The following is a 20,427-nucleotide window of genomic DNA, read 5'->3' as shown; positions in this document are numbered from 1 at the left end:
TCTGAACTGGAACTGCAGTCGTTTGTCTATGTTCCCCTCTATGCTTTTCGCCATCAAGAGTGGAAACCTTTTTCCTGGCGCTTGCAGAGCCACCTGACGTTCGTAGGCGTCAACATTCCGAGTGGAATGCGAACCGCCACATAAGAGGGGAAAATGGAAATCTACCATAATACGATGAAATGTTACTGAAAGTGTCATTTCTTCTAACTTCTTAATCTATGTTAAAAAGATTTAAGGAAATTCTTTAACTATTTCCCGCCAAATTTTCAGCAATTTATATTGTTTATTGTGTATATAAAATTGTCTAGAATTAACTTAAAATAATGGAAGGATTTGATGACCCTGGAATATACTTTTCTGATAATTTTTCTACAAGCGAATCTAATGAAACTCGAACTAATCTTCAGTTTTTCAAAAAAAAGTTTATGGAATTTATAAGGCAATTTCACGAAGGAAACTTTAATTATAAATACAGGTATTTAAAATGAAACATATTGTTTTAATGCGTTCTCGATAATAATTACGATATTTGATAAAGTAATCATTCTTTAGAGACACTTTGAAACGCAATTACAATCTTGGACAGTACTGGGTAGAAGTTAATTTGGAAGACTTAGCAGCTTTTGATGAATCGCTTGCAGAAAAAGTTTATAAACATCCAACAGAATATTTGCCAATTTTGGAGGAAGCTGCAAAAGACTTGGCTGATGAGCTTACAGCTCCAAGGCCTGAAGGCGAGGAAAAAGTTGAAGATATACAAGTGTTATTATCTTCAGATGCCCTTCCAAGTACCTTAAGAGGCATGAAAGTAAGATTCATTCATTTTTAAAACCTTTAATAAACTGCATATAATAAATAAAGGTTAAAAGAAAGATATAAAGTTTCTTATATTAAATTGCATTAATCTTATTTAGCCTGATGCAGTTTCTAAACTTATTAAAATACCTGGCATCATTATTTCTGCATCTGGAATCAGAGCAAAAGCAACACAGATTACTATACAATGCCGTTCGTGTAGAAGTATGCAAACTAATATTTCCATTAAACTTGGTTTAGAAGGATATGTTTTACCCAGGAAATGTACAACGTAGGTTCATTTTTACTGATAATATATTTTGAAAATAATATCAGCAATACTATACATAACACATTTAAAATATTTATAAATATTTGTAACAGGGAACAAGGAGGTCGACCAAAATGTCCATTAGATCCATTTTTTATAATGCCAGATAAATGCCATTGTGTTGATTTTCAAGTTCTTAAACTACAAGAATTACCAGATCAGATACCACAGGGTGAAATGCCACGCCATTTACAGTTGTATTGTGATCGTTATCTATGTGATAGAATTGTACCAGGCAATAGAGTTCTTATTTTGGGAATATATTCTATTAAAAAGGTTTCTAAAACTAATACTAGAAATGCAGCAAGAGATAAAGCATTGGTTGGTGTTCGAGCTCCATATATAAGAGTTATTGGTATTTCTGTAGATGGAGAAGACACAGGCAGTGGTATGTTTATTATAAAAGGATTTCATAGGATTACAAAATCTTTTAATAAGAGAAAAATAAATGATTTTAGGCACTCATCCATCTGTCACAAACGAAGAAGAAGATTTATTTAGACGTTTAGCAGCAGATCATAATTTATATGACAGAATTGCAAGAAGTATTGCTCCTAGTATTTTTGGTGCATTGGATATTAAGAAAGCTATAGCATGTCTGTTGTTTGGTGGATCTAGGAAAAGAATGCCTGATGGTCTTTGTAGGAGAGGAGACATCAATATTTTAATGTTGGGTGATCCTGGTACAGCTAAGTCTCAATTACTAAAATTTGTAGAAAGAGTTGCACCAGTTGCGATTTATACATCTGGAAAAGGAAGCTCGGCTGCTGGTCTAACAGCATCAGTCTTAAGAGATCCGGTAACGGTAAGTTACTAGCATTTTCTTTAAACTTCTATATACACGCATCTGCTTTGTTCTGACATGATATTTTGCTTAATTTACAGAGAAATTTTGTCATGGAAGGAGGTGCTATGGTTCTAGCAGATGGTGGTGTTGTTTGCATAGATGAATTTGATAAAATGAAAGAGGATGACAGAGTCGCGATACACGAAGCTATGGAACAACAAACAATATCGATCGCGAAAGCAGGAATAACGACAACACTAAACACTAGGTGTTCTGTTTTAGCGGCAGCAAATTCGATATTTGGTCGTTGGGATGATATAAAAGGAGAAGAGAATATAGATTTCATGCCAACGATTTTATCGCGTTTTGATATGATATTTATTGTTAAAGATGAGCACGAGCAAAATAAGGATATAATGTTAGCTAAACATGTGATGAATATTCATACTCATGCTGGTCAAGTTACAGAACAAACTACAGAAGGAGAGTTACCGCTACACATTCTAAAGAAATATATCCACTACTGCAGAAGGTGAGATCTTATTGTCTTCAAATATGTTTCTTACTTCTAATTGGTTTATATGCCTTCTATAGACGTTGTGGCCCAAGACTCAGCAAAGAGGCGGGAGAAAAATTGAAAAATCGTTATGTAGTTATGCGAGCTAGCACGCGAGAACACGAGAAGGATACAGAAAAGAGATTATCTATTCCTATAACCGTTCGCCAATTGGAAGCTGTTATAAGAATTTCAGAATCATTAGCGAAAATGCAACTACAATCCTTTGCCACAGAAGTCCATGTCAATGAAGCGCTTAGACTTTTCCAAGTTTCTACTTTAGATGCTGCAATGTCTGGATCGTTAGCTGGTAATCTATAATTAAATAACCAATATGTACGTACTTATTCTTATTGTACTTAAGCATTAACATAAATAATAATGTAATAGGTGCAGAAGGATTTACCTCGGACGAAGATCATGAAATGTTATCTCGCATCGAGAAACAATTGAAACGTAGGTTTCCTATTGGAAACCAAGTATCGGAACAAAATATTGTCAAAGATTTCGTAAAACAAGCATATCCAGAACGTGCTATTTATAAAGTTATACACACAATGATACGTCGCGGGGAACTTCAGCATCGTATGCAACGTAAAATGTTATTCAGACTTCATTAAAATGCAGCAATATAATCTTTTTTTTAATTTAATATATTATATTCTCTTCACTTTATTATAATGATATTGTGCATTTAGGTATTTTTATTTGTTTTGTACTGTATGTCGTTAATTTCCAATGTATAAATATAGAAGAACACAAACTACACATCAATAACGATTTCAGTTACGATACTAATTCACTTTTAAATGGATAATGCGGATGATTTTCGACTCTAAAAGATGTGAAAAACAATGTGTTATACTACTATGTTTCCGTGACAAATTTAAATCGATTTAATAAATCGACTTACCCTTTAAAGAACAGGAAGTTAAAGATCCTTCCATGTGCACCCTTATCTAGAGTACTTAAAAGTTTCATGTCTTCTTCTTTTAATGCAAAATCAAAAACGTCAATATTTGCCTTAATCCTTTCTGGTGATGTGCTTTTTGGAATTACAACAACACCTAATTCCAGCAAGTACCGCAATAAAATTTGTGCCGCGGACTGGTTGTATTTTGTGCTTATTTGCTGTACTATTGGATGTCCTAAAAGATCTGGAAATTCTTCAACGTTAACGTTATATTTTGTTTGAAAGTGCACTTTAGCTCCTGGTGATGCAAGGGGGCTATAGGCTGTTATAATGATATTGTACTTCTTACATAATTGTCGAAGTGAATTTTGTTGCAGATAAGCATGTAACTCTACCTAATAATAATTGAAGCAGTATCAATTAATTGATCCATTCAATACATTAGTATATTAAAATTTATGCATTTAACACTTACTTGTAAATTAGATGGCTTAATTTGTGCATTTTCCCATATATTTAGTACTTGTTCTTCATTAAAGTTACTTAAACCTATAGATTTTGTACGACCTTTCCTTACTTGTTCTTCCATTTCCTAAAAGTTTTAAAAATAGTTAATTATAATTTACTAATAAACCATTAACTAATACTGATGTAACATTAAACCTTCCACACTGAAACAGGGTCTGTATCAAGATCTAACACATAACTTCCATCTTCATGAGTTGCTGGAGCACAAGTAATTTCGTTCAATTTAAAAGCAAAAGGCATATGAATTAAGTACATGTCCAAATAATCCAAACCAAGTTTATTTAATGATAACTTAATATACTTTTCTACGTCTGATGGTCGATTACCATAATGAGGCAACTAAAAAGAGGAATAAATATTTCTTATATTCTGCATTTAAAAATCAGTTTTTTGACTTATAATAGACACTACCTTTGTAGTAATAAAAAGATCTTCGCGTTTTCCACCTTTTGCAAACCATTTCTTTAAAACAGCCCCAATTGCTTCTTCATTATTATAATTAAATGCAGTATCGATATGCCTGTAACCAATATCTAAAGCAGTTGTCACAACAGTTTCGATTTCTTCAGATTTAGCCTGCAATGAAAAAAAAACAATTAGTTTACACGCAAAACAATTCTTTTATCATACGTAATAATTCTGATTTTAATGTCACTTATTATTAAATCACCTGCCATGTACCCAAGCCTACAGTAGGCATATCATATCCTGACAACAATCGTACCAAGCGCATAGTTTCTTCTTCCAATTGATTTAATGCTGTAAAAGATACTTGTAAGTTCTTTGAATAACTTATAATACTGTTACTGTTAACTGTCATGCAATTAAAACTATTTCTAACAATACCATAGAACTATTATTTTCAAGTATATAAGAATTAACTACTTTCTGGTGGTGCTATTTAAATACAAAATTAATTTCTAAAGTTAGATCAACCTTGTACTGTTCCAAATACATATGTCGCGTTTGTAGAGTAGCAGAGTTTGTTACATATATACCACAAAGCGCGTATTGATCTGTAATGAATTTTACAAAGAATATTGATTCACGAGTTTTGGAAAAGAGGTTCTAGCATTACAACAAATTTGTATGTTTTTAAAAGTAAAATGTTTAGATTTAATTTTCCGTATAGAGACGTGCGAGGAACGACACGAGACAGAAAGGAAGAATTTAAATCACCCGGGTACCGACTATGTTTCACGTAACGTGTTTAAATCGTGGTATAGTAAAGGTATTTAAAACACTTCAAAATGAACATTTGATTTATGAATGTTAAATAAATTAAACGTAGTAACGTACGAAATGATCGATTCGAGTATCGTCGTTGATTTGTCGCAAAGAAACAGTTGATGCATTGGTATTTTATACATGGATACGCTAATTTATGAAGACCACGCAGTGTGGTCAGGTTTGGCATAATTGACATCTCAACTTGGGGAGATTACTAAGATTAAAAAATGTATTCACAGGTATCGAACGGACCTGGTTTAGCCAGTAAACTAGATTTCCTGTTTTCTATAAATCTGCAAATATCTCGGTAATTATGCGAAATATGGCAAAATATCAAGAGACCTTTTTTATAGGAAATTTAATTTCCTACAAAAAAGGTCTGCATATATTTTGCTATAGCTCGCATAGTTTCCGAGATATTTGCAGGTTTATAAAAAACAGGAAATCTACTTTCCCGGCTGAACGTGGCCGATTTGATAGCTATTAACATATACAGTTTTTTTCTTAAAATGACCCCAAGAACACAAATTTAACCTTCAAAGTAGGGGCCACGGAAATCGTAATCGTGCCCCGAACTTCACTGAACCAGTAATAGCGATCAGAAGTCAGAACGGACTTTAATTTTTTAAGATCAAGAAAGAAAGGCTCACACTCCCCTTCTTTCTCGATTTCCCGAAGTTGCATGAAGTGCCGAGCCCGCGTAACATGGCTCTTGCGTAGACGCTAAAGAAGTTCGTCGTTATTTTATGCCAATAATGCGAAATCTGGCCACACTGAGCGTATGTGCGTTGATTATATTTGATATAACATGAAAACTTTGTTTTATTCTTTTATAATTGACAAATGAAATAGTTTAGTATAATTTATGGACTAACCGGTTTAGTTTTTTAACATACAAACATGTTGATTTACGATGTTTTACATAAAGAAACAGTGTATCATTCGATCGTTAGCGATCTTCGTAATTATGGTGTTAAGTATCGGTTCAAAAAGAGTATGATTAAAACTGAAAAAGTTGAGGGAATTAAGCATATTTCGAAGAAAGTTTTCAAAACTCCTTTATCGTATCATCCGTTGGATGTTGTGAATTTGTCTTCGGGTGGTATTGTACATGTTCCGGTTTTCGTCAGTGAAGTATCAACATTCTTAGAGAACCACATCACTCAAGAAGGCTTATTCAGAAAAGCGGGATCGCAGCTACGACAAAAAGAATTAATAGGTCGCTTGGATAATGGTGGAACATTGGGAGAAAAACATAATGCAATTGATGTAGCAAATTGCTTAAAAACCTTCTTCAGAGACTTGCCAGAACCTTTGATACCCTTTTCTTATCATGATTTATTTGTACACTGTGCCATGCTTAAAGCTTATCGTGTACAAGCATTATTATTGGCTTGTATTCTTTTACCACCGCATCATCTTAACACTCTGGCATTTTTTATGGAGTTCTTGAGGAAGGTATCATTGTATGAAAAACAAAATAAAATGAGCATTGATAATTTGGCAAAAGTTGTTGGACCAAATATCATGCCTTTGCAAGAAACAACCATGTCAGCTGTCCAAATGCGTCTTGAATTACATTTCATTGTTGTTAAAGTAATAAACTTATTTTGGAGAATGATAAATTATAACAATAAGTAATTGTACTAATTTTGTTTTATAAATATTATAGATTTTAATTGAAAATGCAGAAGATATTGGTGTGTTACCAGATCATATAGTACAAGCTATTTCTATGGAAACAATTGGAAGCATGGACAATGAATTGGATGTGTCTGATTTACGTTCTAAATCAAGAAAAAAGAAACACCGCAGTGGAAGTCTTACACGTAAGCCACATCTAAGTGCCTCCAACCTTAATCTAAGTATGTCTGTGAATCTGTTCATAGTAATTTACATTTGACTTCTATTTTCACATACTGTATCGACATTAATAATAAATTTTCATTATATTTAACAGAAAATATAGCAGCATGTTGCACAAGCTTTGTAGTTTAATGATAACTTCATATTTTAATGCATGCATCATTTAACTAACTTACTAATTCATTCACTCACAAAATTTAAACATATTACATATATATATGTATATGCATGCATATAAGTTTTTAAATTTAACAAATTTGTTTCTGTAGGAATGTTTAATGGTTTAAAAAAGATTGTTGGCAAAGGTGCAGTACCTGATGATTGTAATACATCTGATAATCAGCGACTTCCTGAAAACTGTGATTTGTTACAAGCATCGAATACTAAATCTACAAAGAAGAGGAAAGGTATCGAACGCTTAGATCCATCCAGTACAAAGAAAAAGTGGGTGTCTAACTGTAACTAACATATATAATGTTTAAATATCTTTTATTCATTTGCAACTTAACTTATTTTTAGGAAAGTTGTAGATAAAGTAGATAAATCTAAAAAAATGAGACTTAGTCTGGATCGCTTTGTACCAAGAAAAACGGTAAGGATATTTGAATATTTTGTATACCGTGTCTTTTAATATATTTTAATATATTTTAATATAATATAATTTATATTTTTAGAAACCTATTGACGAAGATCCAGAATTATGTACAAATACTTTTGATACATATTCTGAACGACGTTGGAGCTCTGTTTCTAATACATGTGATTCAAAAAAGAAATATAGAACATATAGTGATGATACACCGCAATTAAAGTTTATTTTGAAAGACAGTGAAGTAACAAATGAACTTCACAGAGAATATAATAATATGTTCATTGATGCAGATGTTAATTTATCAGACGATAGTGACAAGCAGGTCTTGTTAACAAAGAAAGATGATATTAATATTACTAAATGTCAAAAGCACCTAAATTCCAGTTCAGAAGAATTAAAAATTTTAAATAATTTTGATCAAATGCGGTTATACCCATTAAAACGAAGATTGACGTTAAATAATTTCGAAACATATTCACATGTAGAAGTCACATCTATGGGCAACCAATCTGAGGAATATGTTACAATACCTAAAAGTGAATATGAGGAAATTAAAAACAGAGTTTCGGCAATAGAATCTCGACTTTCTCAAGAGTTTGGTTGCGTAAGTAATGAGGAAAATGAGGGTTTGTCACACTCTGCGAACAAAGTACAAACTGTATATGAAAAGACTTTGGAAGAAGCTAGTATTGAAAGTACAGCAACGACAGATTATTTAGCTAGGAAACTTGGAAAAGAGCTCAAAATAAGAAGATCGGGTGAACATAAAATTATAAGATCTCCTAGTGCTCGAAAGATAGGTAGTTTAAGAAGACGATCGCAAGATAGGATTATGAGGTAAATAATTTGTAATATCAAAATTATATAACCTATGAAAATTGTAGTATTTCTGTATATTATCCTTTTCCTTTATTTTTCCACACAGTAAACGCATTAGACGAACTGCTTCATGGCATATTTCACATGAATCGGATTTACAATCACAGATACAATCTAATAAAGGATTAAATAACGGTTATGCTCATAGCAGAAAGGCACTGTCGTCAAATTGCACTAAGGATGACGCTTATATACGACCTGTATCGACTTCTTTTTGGGAAGAAGAAAAAAATAAAGCCATACTGAATAATGTATGTAATGAATTCAGAAATACAAACGTATATTCAGGAAAACATGGTATAAACTCTACTGAATCTGAAACACTGCAACCAATAAAAAATCGAACATCGGCAACAGTGCGACGAGTATCATCTTTTCATGGTAATGAACTTACAAATGCAGCAATGTTTTCCGATGAAAAAGTTGAAAAATTGAAAAAATCAAACAGCCAGCGAGATATTATTTTAAATAACACACATACGGCTATGTCGACTCCCAAATCTGACTGGAAGAAATCGACTATGCCCTGGAAAGATGCTGAGGGATATTTTAAATCAAAAAATCAAACGATTACCCCGGTTACTCAAACTGGACGCCCGTCCATTGCAAAATTAAGAACTCAGAACGCGGGAATGGTATTAGCTAAGGCCAAATTGTTTGATGAACGTACAACAAAGGGACATACGCAAAATTCCGTTTCAAGTAAAAAAAACAATGGGTCGAGTATAAATAATGATCAATTCGCAAATGTTCTAAACCAATGTTGTGAAAATATCGAATTATGTCGAAAATCGAGTAAAAGTATAAAAAGCAAGAGTCCAAAGTTGATATCTAAAAATTCTTCTTCCCACGTTACTTTAGAAGCTGCAGCTTCAAATTTAAATCATCAAGATACTGATTTCTGTTATTGTATTTCTCAAGACTCCAATGTAAATGTTTCTAGTCCATCGCAAGTAACTACGAATAGGCAACTTAATGGTGTATCTGACTTAGAACTTTATCAGAAGGAAAATATGAATGTAGAAAACTCGCTTTTAGTTAAAACAGTGCCTATCAATACAATATCCCATGAATCAAGGTTAAGTATGTACAAACTGGATAGCAGTACATTATGTAGAACTCCACATATTAAAAAACCATTAACTGTAAAAACACCTAAAAGTGCTAAGACATTAGGAAGAAAACCCAATGCAGATTCCCGTAGAACACCTCTGAAGGCTGTTAGTCAATTAGGAACACCAAAATATCAAAATCCTAAAGGTATTCTGAAAACAACAAGGAGTGTTAGTAGACATATTTAATCTGACATTGTACAAATCTGTGAAAAATGTGTTCAAATAATTGCTGGAAGCTTTCAAGATTTTAAACATTTACGAATTCTATTTTACATCATAGTAAACGATGACAGTATAAATATAACAATATCGATTTTAATTTAGTAATTCCATATAAGTAATAGAACATTTTTACTATATTTACATTTAAGTACTTGTATAATTAGATGTATAATGATTACAGTATTCTGCGATATGAATAAGTTATTATACACACATATCAAAGAAGAATGCTATCTCGAGTATGTTAAGTAAAAACATAAAATTACAAAAAACACACAAATTTGATACGTTTTAATTTTAGTAGACTATTATTTTATATTTTCTATTATTTAAAAATCTATGTAAAATATGGATATTACATTTTACTGTGAGATTTGGTGTAAACCAATAAATGTCAAAATAATTTAAAGTATAGGAACAAGTATATGTATTTATATACATGTTTTTCTTGGGCTTTATTTGATATTAATTTAATATATATTCATATATATATATATATATATATATCAAATAAAGTTTTATGCTAGTTCAAATGTTCAAATGTTTTATATTCTTAAATTTGTGCCATTCAAATAAGATCTATAATAAACTTTGTCAATATACTAATGTTTTGTAAATTGTAATTAAATCTTTAATATATGCTACACCTTTTGCTTTTTGTCTATTTATGAATAAAATTATTCAAATTTATTTCTTTAAGTAAATTTATGAATACCTCCGCATTCCACGTGGTGTAAACGTAGCACAAACATATTACGTTTATCCTATATTCAACCAATCGGATTGTACCGTCTGTCCCATCTGGAGCTGTCAAGTAAACGTAATATATACGTTTATTGCACACAACCAATTATGATCCAAAGATCTTATATTCTTCGTGAAGCAAAGTTGTCTTTAATCATAAGGTAATAAAATTATGGGTTAAAAGATAGCATCCGATGAATGCTTTCTATAAAAATATAATCGCAAATACGTTCGTAGTAGTTACGGGTACTGTCGTTTTGATAGTAGCGCCTCGTTAATTCTAGTCGAATCTACAGCTGTTGATACGTAAATTGTTGGTACGATAAGTGTCAGTGAATATTTTGTCCAAGAGCAACCTTGGGTTGGAAAAATAACCGGTGCAAAGATGCGGGAGGCTGGAATAATGCTAATAAGTTCAGTGCTAACGTGCGCTGTAATAGGCAATGCTTATTATCAAAGAAAACAGTTTTACCCAACAGTAGTTCACATAACCAAATCCAACTCCAGTATGACGGTAAATTTCGATGTTTTCTTTTCTAAATTTTGTTACTAGATTTAACCCCTCAAGCACGAACAATTTTTAATTTTCCACTTCGTGCGGCACACCAGGTATTTGAAAATTCAATCGAAACGATACAATCTGTCGTATGAATATTATAACATCCAAACGAATTACAACTTTTGAGATACAATTAATATAAAAAAACAGGAAAAATAACGATTTTTTGTTTCATGTTTAAGGGGTTACTAGCTGGTACATTCTAAACTTTCTGATAATTTCTTTATTTCTTTGTTACATTAAATCTAGGTGATCTACGCGCAAGGTTTAATTTTAGTGTTTATGATAAATGCTTTTTTGCGAAAGATATTTTTTGGTACTCTACGTGCTGCTGAACTTGAGGTAAATATATATTGATTTATTTATTATTAGTGATTTTTATTACATATGAAATACAATTTCATATAAAGAGTTACTTATTTGCAGCATTTATTGGAAAAAATATGGTATGCAGTAACTGAAACGTGTCTAGCATTTACAGTGTTTAGAGATGACTTCAGTCCCAAATTTGTAGCATTATTCACACTTCTCTTATTTTTGAAATCATTTCATTGGTTGGCAGAAGATCGTGTAGATTATGTAAGTAATATGAATATGTAAGTAAAATTTCAATATACGTAATTTCATATTTTATTAATTTTCAGATGGAAAGAAGTCCAGTGATAACATGGTTATTTCATCTTAGAGTTGCTAATTTATTAGGTCTTTTGTTTGCTATAAATGTAACTATGATTCATTATGCATATAATACAACAGCCACAAAAGGTCCTTCTGTACAACTTGTATTTGGTTTTGAATATGCTATTCTTTTAACTGTTGTGTTTAATATCACTGTAAAGTACATACTACATACGATAGACCTACAAAGTGAAAACCCATGGGATAACAAGCCAGTATTTCTGTTGTACACAGAATTAATAATTGGGTTATTGAAGGTGAGAAAGATGTATTAAAACATCTATACTTTAATTATATATAAAATTTGTTTAACAAATGTATTTGATGTATCAGGTCATTTTATATGTTGCTTTCGTCACCTTGATGATCAAATTGTATACTTTACCCTTGTTTGCACTTCGTCCAATGTATTATACAATGCGTGACTTTAAAAAAGCTTTCTATGACATTGTGATGTCTCGTCGAGCTATTAGAAACATGAATACACTGTATCCAGATGCGACAGCAGAAGAATTAGCAGCTGCTGATAACGTTTGTATAATATGCAGGTAATATACTTGTTTCTTTACATAGTATATACTAGTACAATATTAAAATTAAACAATTTAGACATTTATATTATATCATTATTGTAGGGAGGAGATGGTTGCAGCAAGTAAAAAATTACCGTGCAATCATATTTTTCATACTGCTTGTCTACGTTCTTGGTTTCAACGTCAGCAGACTTGTCCCACCTGCCGTTTGAATATATTAAGACCAGTTACCAATAACCAAGAAACTAGACAGCAGAATCAGCCACAGGCAGGTCCACAAGCACATCAAGCTCCACGTGTTCGAAGATTCAATCCAATAGGTATGGGCTCTAGTATTTATTTATTTTTGCATAATAATACTAAGAGCAATTATCACCTTTATTACTTCTGTTAAATACAGTTCGTGTTTTACCAGCACTTTGGGCCGGATTACAAGCTCCAGGAGCTGCACCGCAACAACAAGCTGCAGGAGCCGCACCGCAACAACAAGCTCCAGGAGCTGCACCGCAACAACAAGCTCCAGGAGCAACGCCGCAACAACAAGATCAAAATAATGCTGGAAACACTCCTTCAACTTCTTTCCAGAATTTAGCAGCTGGTGGTGTACCATTATTTCCACCACCATTTCCTACTATGGTACCATTACCTCCTATTCCTACACCACCACCTAATTTAACCGAATTGAGCGAAGAGGAACTTAGAGCAATGGAGGGTAATTTGCGGCAAGCCGTTGAAGCTAGAATACAAACGCTACAAAGAGTCCAACTTCTATTGGATGCTGCCCGTGCAATGATGAATCATTATCAAACAGCAGCTGCTACTGCTAAGTTCGTAAACATTTTCTATTTATTAATTTTAGAGTTTAAACAATGTTGTCACAATTATTATTTTTATTGTTACAGTATTCCAGTACCAACTGCTACTAGCAATATAAATGTTGCATCAGATGTTTCTTCAATGACACAACCAGGAACATCTAAAGAGACATGCTCTGGGGTCGAGAACGAGCATCCACAAGTTCAAGCCGAGATGAATGTTCCTACTATAAATACTTCCAGTGAAAGTACGAATAATCTATCAGGCACAAATAGTAACGATATAGCCCCAGAATCGTCAATTAGAAATGAGGTGGAATCTTCGAGCGAACAGGAAATGTTACGGAGACGTAGGCTACAAAAATTTTCAACTCGGCTCACAACAGAGTAAATGTTCGTAAAATTATGTGATAACTTGTATAATGTACTAGTTTGTACCTTGATTAATGACTGGCCTGGTTTGCAGATATAATTAATATTTGAGGAATGTATAATGATTATGGTGAAGAGCTTGGAATTCAAGTTCAAAGGCAGAAATTGACATTATAATATCAATAATCCCAAGTGTATCAGATAATGATTTAACAAAAAATTATATGACGAATTTATCGTTTTTTTATGTAAACTATTTTAGAAAGAATATAAACAGGGAAATTATAGTTTCATCAAATATTATATGTACCTTCAAAGTACCCAATTAGTTTGTGCGTGTAATATATCCTTTACACAATGGTACAAATTTCTCCAAAGTTGTTTGCAGAATAACTTTTGTATTAATTAAATTGTTTCTGTACTCTTTGTCTAAAAGTTATTCAGATTTCTCATTTTCAGTCCCATCAATTTTATATTAAAAATATAACTTAAATTGTCTTATAGGTCTTTATTATTTTACGTTCACATTAACGTATAGATTTTATAAATTATATTTTGTAAGAAGTACTTGTGTTTGTACATGAGAGTGGTAATATCAGTCAGTATAACGTGACTGTAAAATAACTGTTTTAGATAACTGTCATTATATGTAATAAATTTATTTGTCTATTTAATATTTTTGTTTTTATTATATAGATTTGTATACATTTATATAATTCATTGGAGGCAAAATTATTTGTAATAATTTTGAATAATAAATTCAAACGAGCATATAGAATGTAATAAGTACAAAATATACAAAATATGTAAAAAAAACAAAATACACTCATTTTAAGATAAATTTAATGAAAATAAAATTTAAGTAAGGTTTAAGTTTACATATTTTTAGAAAACATTAAACTCGTTAAAAAAAGCATATAAGTATGTTAAATTCTTTACTTAATGTCATAAAAATCAAATAAACAATGTCACCAGTTATAACATTATTATGAAAATTTCAACATTCAGCTGTATTGCAACTAGTAATGCATGGAACTAACCATATAATTATGTTTATAACGTTTAAAATTTGGAAAATTGAAATAGATATATATAAAAGAATAGTTACTATCATCTGCTAACTTTTATTGATCAGTTGAAAGATAATTATAACCTCATTTTTCTACATTGAAGATGCGCAAGCTCGATGTGATTCTACTGAAAGTAAATCAGATTTCCTTAAACGATTATTTACCTTCGTTTAACGATTCTTGGAATCTTTTTGTAAAAAATAAAAATATCTATCCATCATTTGTACTGTAAGAGTTAAAAAATATACAAATTGTGTATATAGAGAAAACTTGTCGTATATTCAAAATTTTAACAAAATGTTGAAATTCATTCATCAATATATACTTTTTGCATTATTGCCGTGTCATGACATTAAATTACATTCCAAACTGTTCAAATTTATTTATTTTATATTTTATATTCCTAAATTTGTTTCGTTAATTTGTCATTTATGTTTAGTTTTTGTTTGTTCAATGTTGTTCGATCCATTCAATGACTAATTAACGATCCGTATCACTAATGTATATAACTTTATAATGTAACTTAATTGTTTATACTCGAACACTGCAATATTTCTCTACATTTTATATGAGAATACTGAAGTCGTTCACAAGACACAGGTACAGTTAAATGAAACTATAATATGAAACATATTGATATATAAACTTAAATCTTACTTGAATTTTGTTTATGTACCTTTAAAAATGTCTGATTCAATGATTGTTGAATATTATCGTGAACAAATTTTAAAAGAAATAAATAGTTTTACAACCATAAAATATTTGGAGTAAAATAGTATTAAAAGCTTATTAAATGTTATTTTATTTACAACACATAAGGAGACTGATCGTTACGTGTTCGATTGTGTATTATTCGAAACAATGCGTGTATTGAATTAACGAACATAATGCACTGTAAAGACGAAATATTGTATTACGCGCTAAAATCCTTGAGATACACGAGGCGAACCCCGTAGCGCGTTGTTGTGATCTAACATGGCGGAGTGTAGTGTTGTGGCTGTTCAGTGTCTATGTCAATTTTAGAGTGATTTTTCTTAATAAGAACGAAGAAACTGCCATGGGTGGCGATCACTATATCACAGGGGATCGAGCAAAATAGTTGCGTATTTATGAGTATTTGTATCGCCAAAGGATCGACTTTAATTTGCGTTTCATTTGTCGCGGGAACTGTACACAGCGGTGAGAGAGCACGCAGAGTGCTGTCTTCCCAGCAACAAATTTCTCTTCTGACCTTCTACAGCGACAAGTTAGCTTTTCGAACCGATTCGACGTATGATCGTGATTTCGTTGCGTTGCGTACCTGCGACACGTGAAAGCGGAAACGTGCACGACGTGAAGTTTTCCCGCGCGTCCTGAGAGGTTTTCTTGGCGCAAGAATCAAGGCTTATGCAACGAAGAGCGCATAAACATCTATTACGGTAAACAATCTCGTTCCGTCAACCGAACTTCAAGGCATGTGAGCTGGCCGACGGTCTGTTGTCGTTTGTATTGTATCTTATGAATCGCTAGTGACAAAACTCGATGTATCGTTGAAGCTCGTTACAGGAGGTATTGTACAATTAGTGGCGAATGCTAAGCAAATAGATTGGCTGGCGAAGCCTGTTATTAATTATTATTAGAAACAAACAAAGATTCCTTATGGCGTTTTTACTAATTAACAGTCATATCTTCGATTTACCAAACCTATTAGATGAGAGTAATCGTATATACAAGTCAGAATCTTAAAGAAAGCATATATACTTTGAGTTGTCTGTGTCTTGTACAGTTGGTATTCTAATAAAAAGCCTTAATGGGTTACAAGAGAGTAATTGACAGATCGATGCATGTGGATTATTGTGCATTTGTTGATTCATCAGAGAGTTGAAAAATTATCTGTAAAAATACTTTAGAAAGCCAAAGAGTCGGTGGAAATAAAAAGGGATGCAAGGTTGTTGGTGATAATATTGAACAGTGTGCATCAGTTAGTTTTACAATATGACGGATACACGCAGAAGAGTAAAGTTATATGCGCTCAATGCTGATAGACAGTGGGATGACCGTGGTACAGGTCATGTTTCTTCTTCGTACGTAGATAGACTGAAAGGAATTTCACTTTTGGTCAGAGCAGAGAGTGATGGTTCTGTTTTATTGGAAAGTAGAATACAACCTGACACTGCATATCAAAAGCAACAGGTAATAATTATTATAAATTTTTAAATTAATATCGGGTCATTAAAAGGAAATTTAGTAAATAATATGTGGTGAATTAAACAAATTATAGGTATGGTGTAGAGATTAAAAGTAATTTGTTTTCTTTTTTCAGGATACTTTAATAGTTTGGTCAGAAGGAGATAATTTTGATTTAGCCTTAAGTTTTCAAGAAAAGGCTGGCTGTGATGAAATTTGGGAGAAAATATGTCAAGTTCAAGGCAAAGATCCATCTGTTGAAATTACTCAAGATATTGTAGAAGAATCAGAAGATGAACGGTTTGATGATATGTCAGATGCTGCACCTCCTATAGAATTGCCACCGTGTGAATTGAGTCGCCTGGAAGACATTAACGAACTGATAGGAAATTGCTTATCTTCTCAAATGAGGAAAGATAAATTGGCATTGGCTCTAGAATCAGAAGGTTACATTAAGAAACTATTAAATCTGTTTCACACATGCGAAGATCTGGAAAACATTGAAGGATTGCATCATCTTTATGACATATTTAAAAATATTTTCCTACTTAACAAGAACACATTATTTGAAGTTATGTTTAGCGATGATACGATTTTTGATGTTGTTGGATGTTTAGAATACGAGCCAACATTACCTCAGCCAAAGAGGCATAGAGAATATCTTCGACAATTAGCCAGATTTAAGCAAGCAATTCCTATTACAAACACTGAACTGCTAGCTAAAATTCACCAAACGTATCGAGTTCAATACATTCAGGATGTAGTTTTACCAACTCCAAGTGTATTTGAAGATAATATGTTAAATACACTGAGTAGCTTTATATTTTTTAATAAAGTTGAAATAGTAACCCTGATACAGGACGACGAGAAATTCCTTACTGAACTATTCCGTCAGTTAACGGACGAAGCTACATCTGATAGTAAAAGACGCGATCTAGTTCTTTTCTTAAAAGAATTTTGTAACTTTTCTCAGAATCTTCAGCCGCAAGGAAAGGAGGCCTTTTATAAAACTTTAACAGCCCTTGGTATTTTACCTGCATTAGAAATTACCCTGGCAATGGATGATGCCCAAACAAAAACAGCCAGTATAGATATATTGACTTATATAGTGGAATATTCTCCAAGTGTTGTTCGAGATTATACACTACAACAAATAAATAATACAGAACAGGACCAAATGTTAATAAATGTAATAGTTGCTCAACTCGTTGGCGATAGTGATCCAGAGTTGGGTGGAGCAGTACAACTAGCTGGTGTGTTACGTCTGCTCCTTGATCCAGAAAACATGTTGGCTTCCGTTAACAAATCAGAAAAGACTGATTTCTTAAACTATTTCTACAAGAATAGTATTGGAACATTAATAGCACCTCTTTTAGCAAACACTATCGGAGAACGACCAGCAAGGGAAGATTATAGAACAGTACAGCTTTTAGGATTAATCTTAGAACTACTGTCATTTTGTGTAGAGCATCATACATACCACATCAAGAATTGCATATTAAACAAAGATCTGCTCAAACGGATACTGGTTTTAATGAAATCGACACACACGTTTTTAGTATTGTGCGCCTTAAGGTTTATGAGAAAAATCGTAGCTCTGAAAGATGAATTTTACAATAGATATATTATCAAGGGAAATTTATTTGCACCTGTATTTGATGCATTTGTAAGAAATAATGGTAGATATAATCTGTTGGATTCTGCAATTCTTGAAATGTTCGAGTTCATTAAATTGGTAAGTGTATGTATAAAAATGAGGTAACTCACGTTATTACCTTGCAAACCTCTATTTCTTTTTGAATTAATTGTAACTTAAAATTTCTTCTTTAAACCTTTTTTTCTCATTGTCAAAAGAGATAGAGATTTATATGGTGATAACATTAAGTTTCTCGCATTCATTCGTTGTATATTTTTAGGAGGATATTAAGTCCTTATGTTCACATGTTGTTGAAAATTTTTCAAAAGAATTGGAAGCAATCGATTATGTACAAACGTTTAAAGCTTTGAAATTAAGGTACGAGCAACATCAAGACAAGTTAAAGGATAGAGACAGAGCAGCTCTTGACAGGTACATGTATTTTCTTCTATTAAAAATTTCCCGAGTATCTTATTTCTGGTCTGAAAATAATATGTTTAATGTTATTTATATACAGTGTTCCATCCATATTGAGAAATAGTCGATACAGAAGGGACCAGAGACAATTAGACGAAGAAGAAGAAATGTGGTTCAATGAAGAGGAAGACTTTGATGAGGGTGAGGCGGTCGTACCCGCAGCAGCAGCAGATCTTGTGCCTCCGGCTTCAGCTAAGAAACAGTCATCAACTTCAAATTCTGCACTTAATCCTGCTCTTGCAGATTCTAAAAGTCATCATCAGCAGCAACAGCAACAGCAATCTGTGTTGAACAATAATACAGCTAACAATAACATTACCTCGCAGCAATCACAAATCAACAATAGTACAACAGCAACGAACGAGTCTCCGATTACTTCGGAAATAAATCCAAATTCGGCTATTGGCACGGTAGACAAAACTGGCACTGCATTATTTAAAAAGGTAAATTTCCATCTTTCTTAAAGTAAAGCATGAGAAATACAATATATGTGTAATTATTTTTATAGTTGCATGTTACTTTCTAGTTTAAGATGCACGTTTAATAAAACATTTTTTAGGGCTTGGTCGATTACGAGGGCGATTCGGACGAAGAAGACGAGGATACGGAGGTTACGCCTTCCCCAAAACGGCAAAGATTGTCATAGTAGGCAAATGAAAACATGATGAGGAATTTGTGATTTTTAATCGCTGCTACCATTTCTGGCCCTCCTACGTGCACAAAGGACTCGATCAGGAGATCGTACAATCAACCCGTCTATAACAGAAAGAAGAACCGTTCTTTTTAAGTGAGTGGACACCAGGATACGTGTTTATAATGTGGTGGAAATTGACATACCTCATTGTGTTGGGTTGTGTATAATATATGTAAGCATCAATACCGAACGCAGGTGGGTGAAAGGGTCTAAGAAATGGGATGTATGTAATTGAAAAAAACAAAACGAACGATGAACCAATGCTATACAAAAGGAAGAGAGAACTTTCTTTAAGAAAACATACAATGATAAAATTGTGGTGTAATACTGTATAACCGCATAAGTGTTAACAGTAAAAAGATTTTAAAAGAAATAGTCCATTCCACATTGTCTGGAAACACCCCATGTACTAGAAGAAATTATTTCATGAATAGGCTAAGAAACTCTAGCCAGGCCTAGTGGTTCTTACAAATACAAAGTTCTAAGCGTGTGCTTAGATTCATGTAATAATTAAATTGTGACTGTACGTCATACATACATCTACTAAGAAGAAACTTATTATGTAAAAACAAAAAAAATCACATGTAAAAGTACATGATGTACCGCACAAAAACAACTAAGTGTTTTGTTTTGCCATCCATAAATTTCTTATTCGTGTGATGGGCAATTAAGACCTATCCTTTAAGAGGGTCAGACATCATGAAACTTTATCCAATTTAACAGAAGTAGTATTTAGTTTGTATATATATGTATATTTGTAACGATTGTAAAACAACCATTCGTGGGTTAAGCAAAGAATATGCGATTCCTTTACACATTCAGTTCCCTTTAAGGTTCTTTGAACGAGCTTTTCGGTTGTCAATGTAAGT

The 20,427-nt window shown here is 32.5% G+C and overlaps 5 protein-coding genes across 15 annotated transcripts; 4 read left to right on the top strand and 1 right to left on the bottom strand.

Moving 5' to 3' along the window:
* Positions 1-323: 323 nt before the first annotated feature.
* Positions 324-3,089, top strand: LOC143350086 (DNA replication licensing factor Mcm5). Its single transcript, XM_076781893.1, is given in 8 exon segments — positions 324-475; positions 553-808; positions 915-1,087; positions 1,180-1,518; positions 1,565-1,931; positions 2,012-2,445; positions 2,508-2,779; positions 2,860-3,089. Coding segments are annotated over 8 exon segments (2,223 nt in total).
* On the bottom strand, positions 1,093-5,814 carry LOC143350083 (aldo-keto reductase family 1 member A1). Of its 5 annotated transcripts, XM_076781889.1 has the most exons (10): positions 5,675-5,814; positions 5,210-5,354; positions 4,581-4,669; positions 4,322-4,486; positions 4,046-4,249; positions 3,858-3,974; positions 3,383-3,777; positions 3,026-3,304; positions 2,876-2,934; positions 1,093-2,784 (listed from the first exon to the last, which is right to left on the bottom strand). In XM_076781889.1, exons 2-8 carry the CDS (start codon positions 5,334-5,336, stop codon positions 3,256-3,258), a joined length of 1,146 nt encoding a protein of 381 aa, XP_076638004.1. In that variant the 5' UTR covers positions 5,337-5,354; positions 5,675-5,814; the 3' UTR covers positions 1,093-2,784; positions 2,876-2,934; positions 3,026-3,255. The 5 variants fall into 5 exon arrangements, with proteins under 5 accessions (XP_076638004.1, XP_076638002.1, XP_076638003.1 ...); XM_076781887.1 differs by having other exon boundaries at positions 2,876-3,304; XM_076781888.1 differs by lacking the exon at positions 5,675-5,814 and having other exon boundaries at positions 2,876-3,304; positions 5,210-5,366.
* LOC143350080 (uncharacterized) lies at positions 5,778-10,309 on the top strand. Of its 3 annotated transcripts, none has more exons than XM_076781882.1 (6): positions 5,778-6,736; positions 6,813-7,005; positions 7,276-7,450; positions 7,526-7,598; positions 7,681-8,435; positions 8,524-10,309. In XM_076781882.1, the coding sequence occupies exons 1-6, from the start codon at positions 6,041-6,043 to the stop codon at positions 9,776-9,778; spliced, it is 3,147 nt and encodes a 1,048-aa protein (XP_076637997.1). In that variant the 5' UTR covers positions 5,778-6,040; the 3' UTR covers positions 9,779-10,309. The 3 variants fall into 3 exon arrangements, with proteins under 3 accessions (XP_076637997.1, XP_076637999.1, XP_076637998.1); XM_076781884.1 differs by having other exon boundaries at positions 5,779-6,736; positions 6,813-6,969; positions 7,318-7,450; XM_076781883.1 differs by having other exon boundaries at positions 5,779-6,736; positions 6,813-6,969; positions 7,312-7,450.
* Positions 10,310-10,573: 264 nt separating this feature from the next.
* On the top strand, positions 10,574-14,336 carry Sip3 (septin interacting protein 3). Of its 5 annotated transcripts, none has more exons than XM_076781784.1 (9): positions 10,574-10,719; positions 10,843-11,072; positions 11,367-11,459; positions 11,544-11,696; positions 11,762-12,052; positions 12,129-12,343; positions 12,431-12,648; positions 12,729-13,536; positions 13,610-14,336. In XM_076781784.1, the coding sequence occupies exons 2-8, from the start codon at positions 10,944-10,946 to the stop codon at positions 13,532-13,534; spliced, it is 1,905 nt and encodes a 634-aa protein (XP_076637899.1). In that variant the 5' UTR covers positions 10,574-10,719; positions 10,843-10,943; the 3' UTR covers positions 13,535-13,536; positions 13,610-14,336. The 5 variants fall into 5 exon arrangements, with proteins under 5 accessions (XP_076637899.1, XP_076637898.1, XP_076637900.1 ...); XM_076781783.1 differs by having other exon boundaries at positions 10,596-10,719; positions 10,796-11,072; XM_076781787.1 differs by having other exon boundaries at positions 10,624-11,072; positions 12,744-13,155; positions 13,231-13,536.
* Positions 14,337-15,561: 1,225 nt separating this feature from the next.
* Flfl (serine/threonine-protein phosphatase 4 regulatory subunit 3 flfl) lies at positions 15,562-19,831 on the top strand. The gene is made up of 5 exons (XM_076782576.1): positions 15,562-16,757; positions 16,888-18,486; positions 18,668-18,819; positions 18,905-19,307; positions 19,424-19,831. Exons 1-5 carry the CDS (start codon positions 16,560-16,562, stop codon positions 19,508-19,510), a joined length of 2,439 nt encoding a protein of 812 aa, XP_076638691.1. The 5' UTR covers positions 15,562-16,559; the 3' UTR covers positions 19,511-19,831.
* The last annotated feature ends 596 nt before the right edge of the window (positions 19,832-20,427 follow it).

This window comes from Colletes latitarsis, chromosome 14, assembly GCF_051014445.1.
Source record: "Colletes latitarsis isolate SP2378_abdomen chromosome 14, iyColLati1, whole genome shotgun sequence".
Classification (NCBI taxonomy): domain Eukaryota; kingdom Metazoa; phylum Arthropoda; class Insecta; order Hymenoptera; family Colletidae; genus Colletes; species Colletes latitarsis.
The sequence above is the reverse complement of the archived record's forward strand: the minus strand, read 5'-3'. Positions and strand labels throughout refer to the sequence as shown.

Coding starts and splice junctions, on each gene's coding strand:
- Flfl (XM_076782576.1), top strand. CDS start 16,560: ATGACGGATACACGCAGAAGAGTAAAGTTATATGCGCTCAATGCTGAT. Junction 16,758..16,887: donor CTGCATATCAAAAGCAACAG/GTAATAATTATT, acceptor TTCTTTTTTCAG/GATACTTTAATAGTTTGGTC. Junction 19,308..19,423: donor GCACTGCATTATTTAAAAAG/GTAAATTTCCAT, acceptor AACATTTTTTAG/GGCTTGGTCGATTACGAGGG.
- Sip3 (XM_076781784.1), top strand. CDS start 10,944: ATGCGGGAGGCTGGAATAATGCTAATAAGTTCAGTGCTAACGTGCGCT. Junction 11,460..11,543: donor TACGTGCTGCTGAACTTGAG/GTAAATATATAT, acceptor ACTTATTTGCAG/CATTTATTGGAAAAAATATG. Junction 12,344..12,430: donor AACGTTTGTATAATATGCAG/GTAATATACTTG, acceptor TCATTATTGTAG/GGAGGAGATGGTTGCAGCAA.
- LOC143350083 (XM_076781887.1), bottom strand. CDS start 5,336: ATGTCAATTATGCCAAACCTGACCACACTGCGTGGTCTTCATAAATTA. Junction 4,670..5,209: donor ATACTCGAATCGATCATTTC/GTACGTTACTAC, acceptor TATCTTTTACAG/CATTAAATCAATTGGAAGAA. Junction 4,250..4,321: donor ATCTTTTTATTACTACAAAG/GTAGTGTCTATT, acceptor TCCTCTTTTTAG/TTGCCTCATTATGGTAATCG.
- LOC143350080 (XM_076781882.1), top strand. CDS start 6,041: ATGTTGATTTACGATGTTTTACATAAAGAAACAGTGTATCATTCGATC. Junction 7,451..7,525: donor CCATCCAGTACAAAGAAAAA/GTGGGTGTCTAA, acceptor ACTTATTTTTAG/GAAAGTTGTAGATAAAGTAG. Junction 8,436..8,523: donor TCGCAAGATAGGATTATGAG/GTAAATAATTTG, acceptor TTTTCCACACAG/TAAACGCATTAGACGAACTG.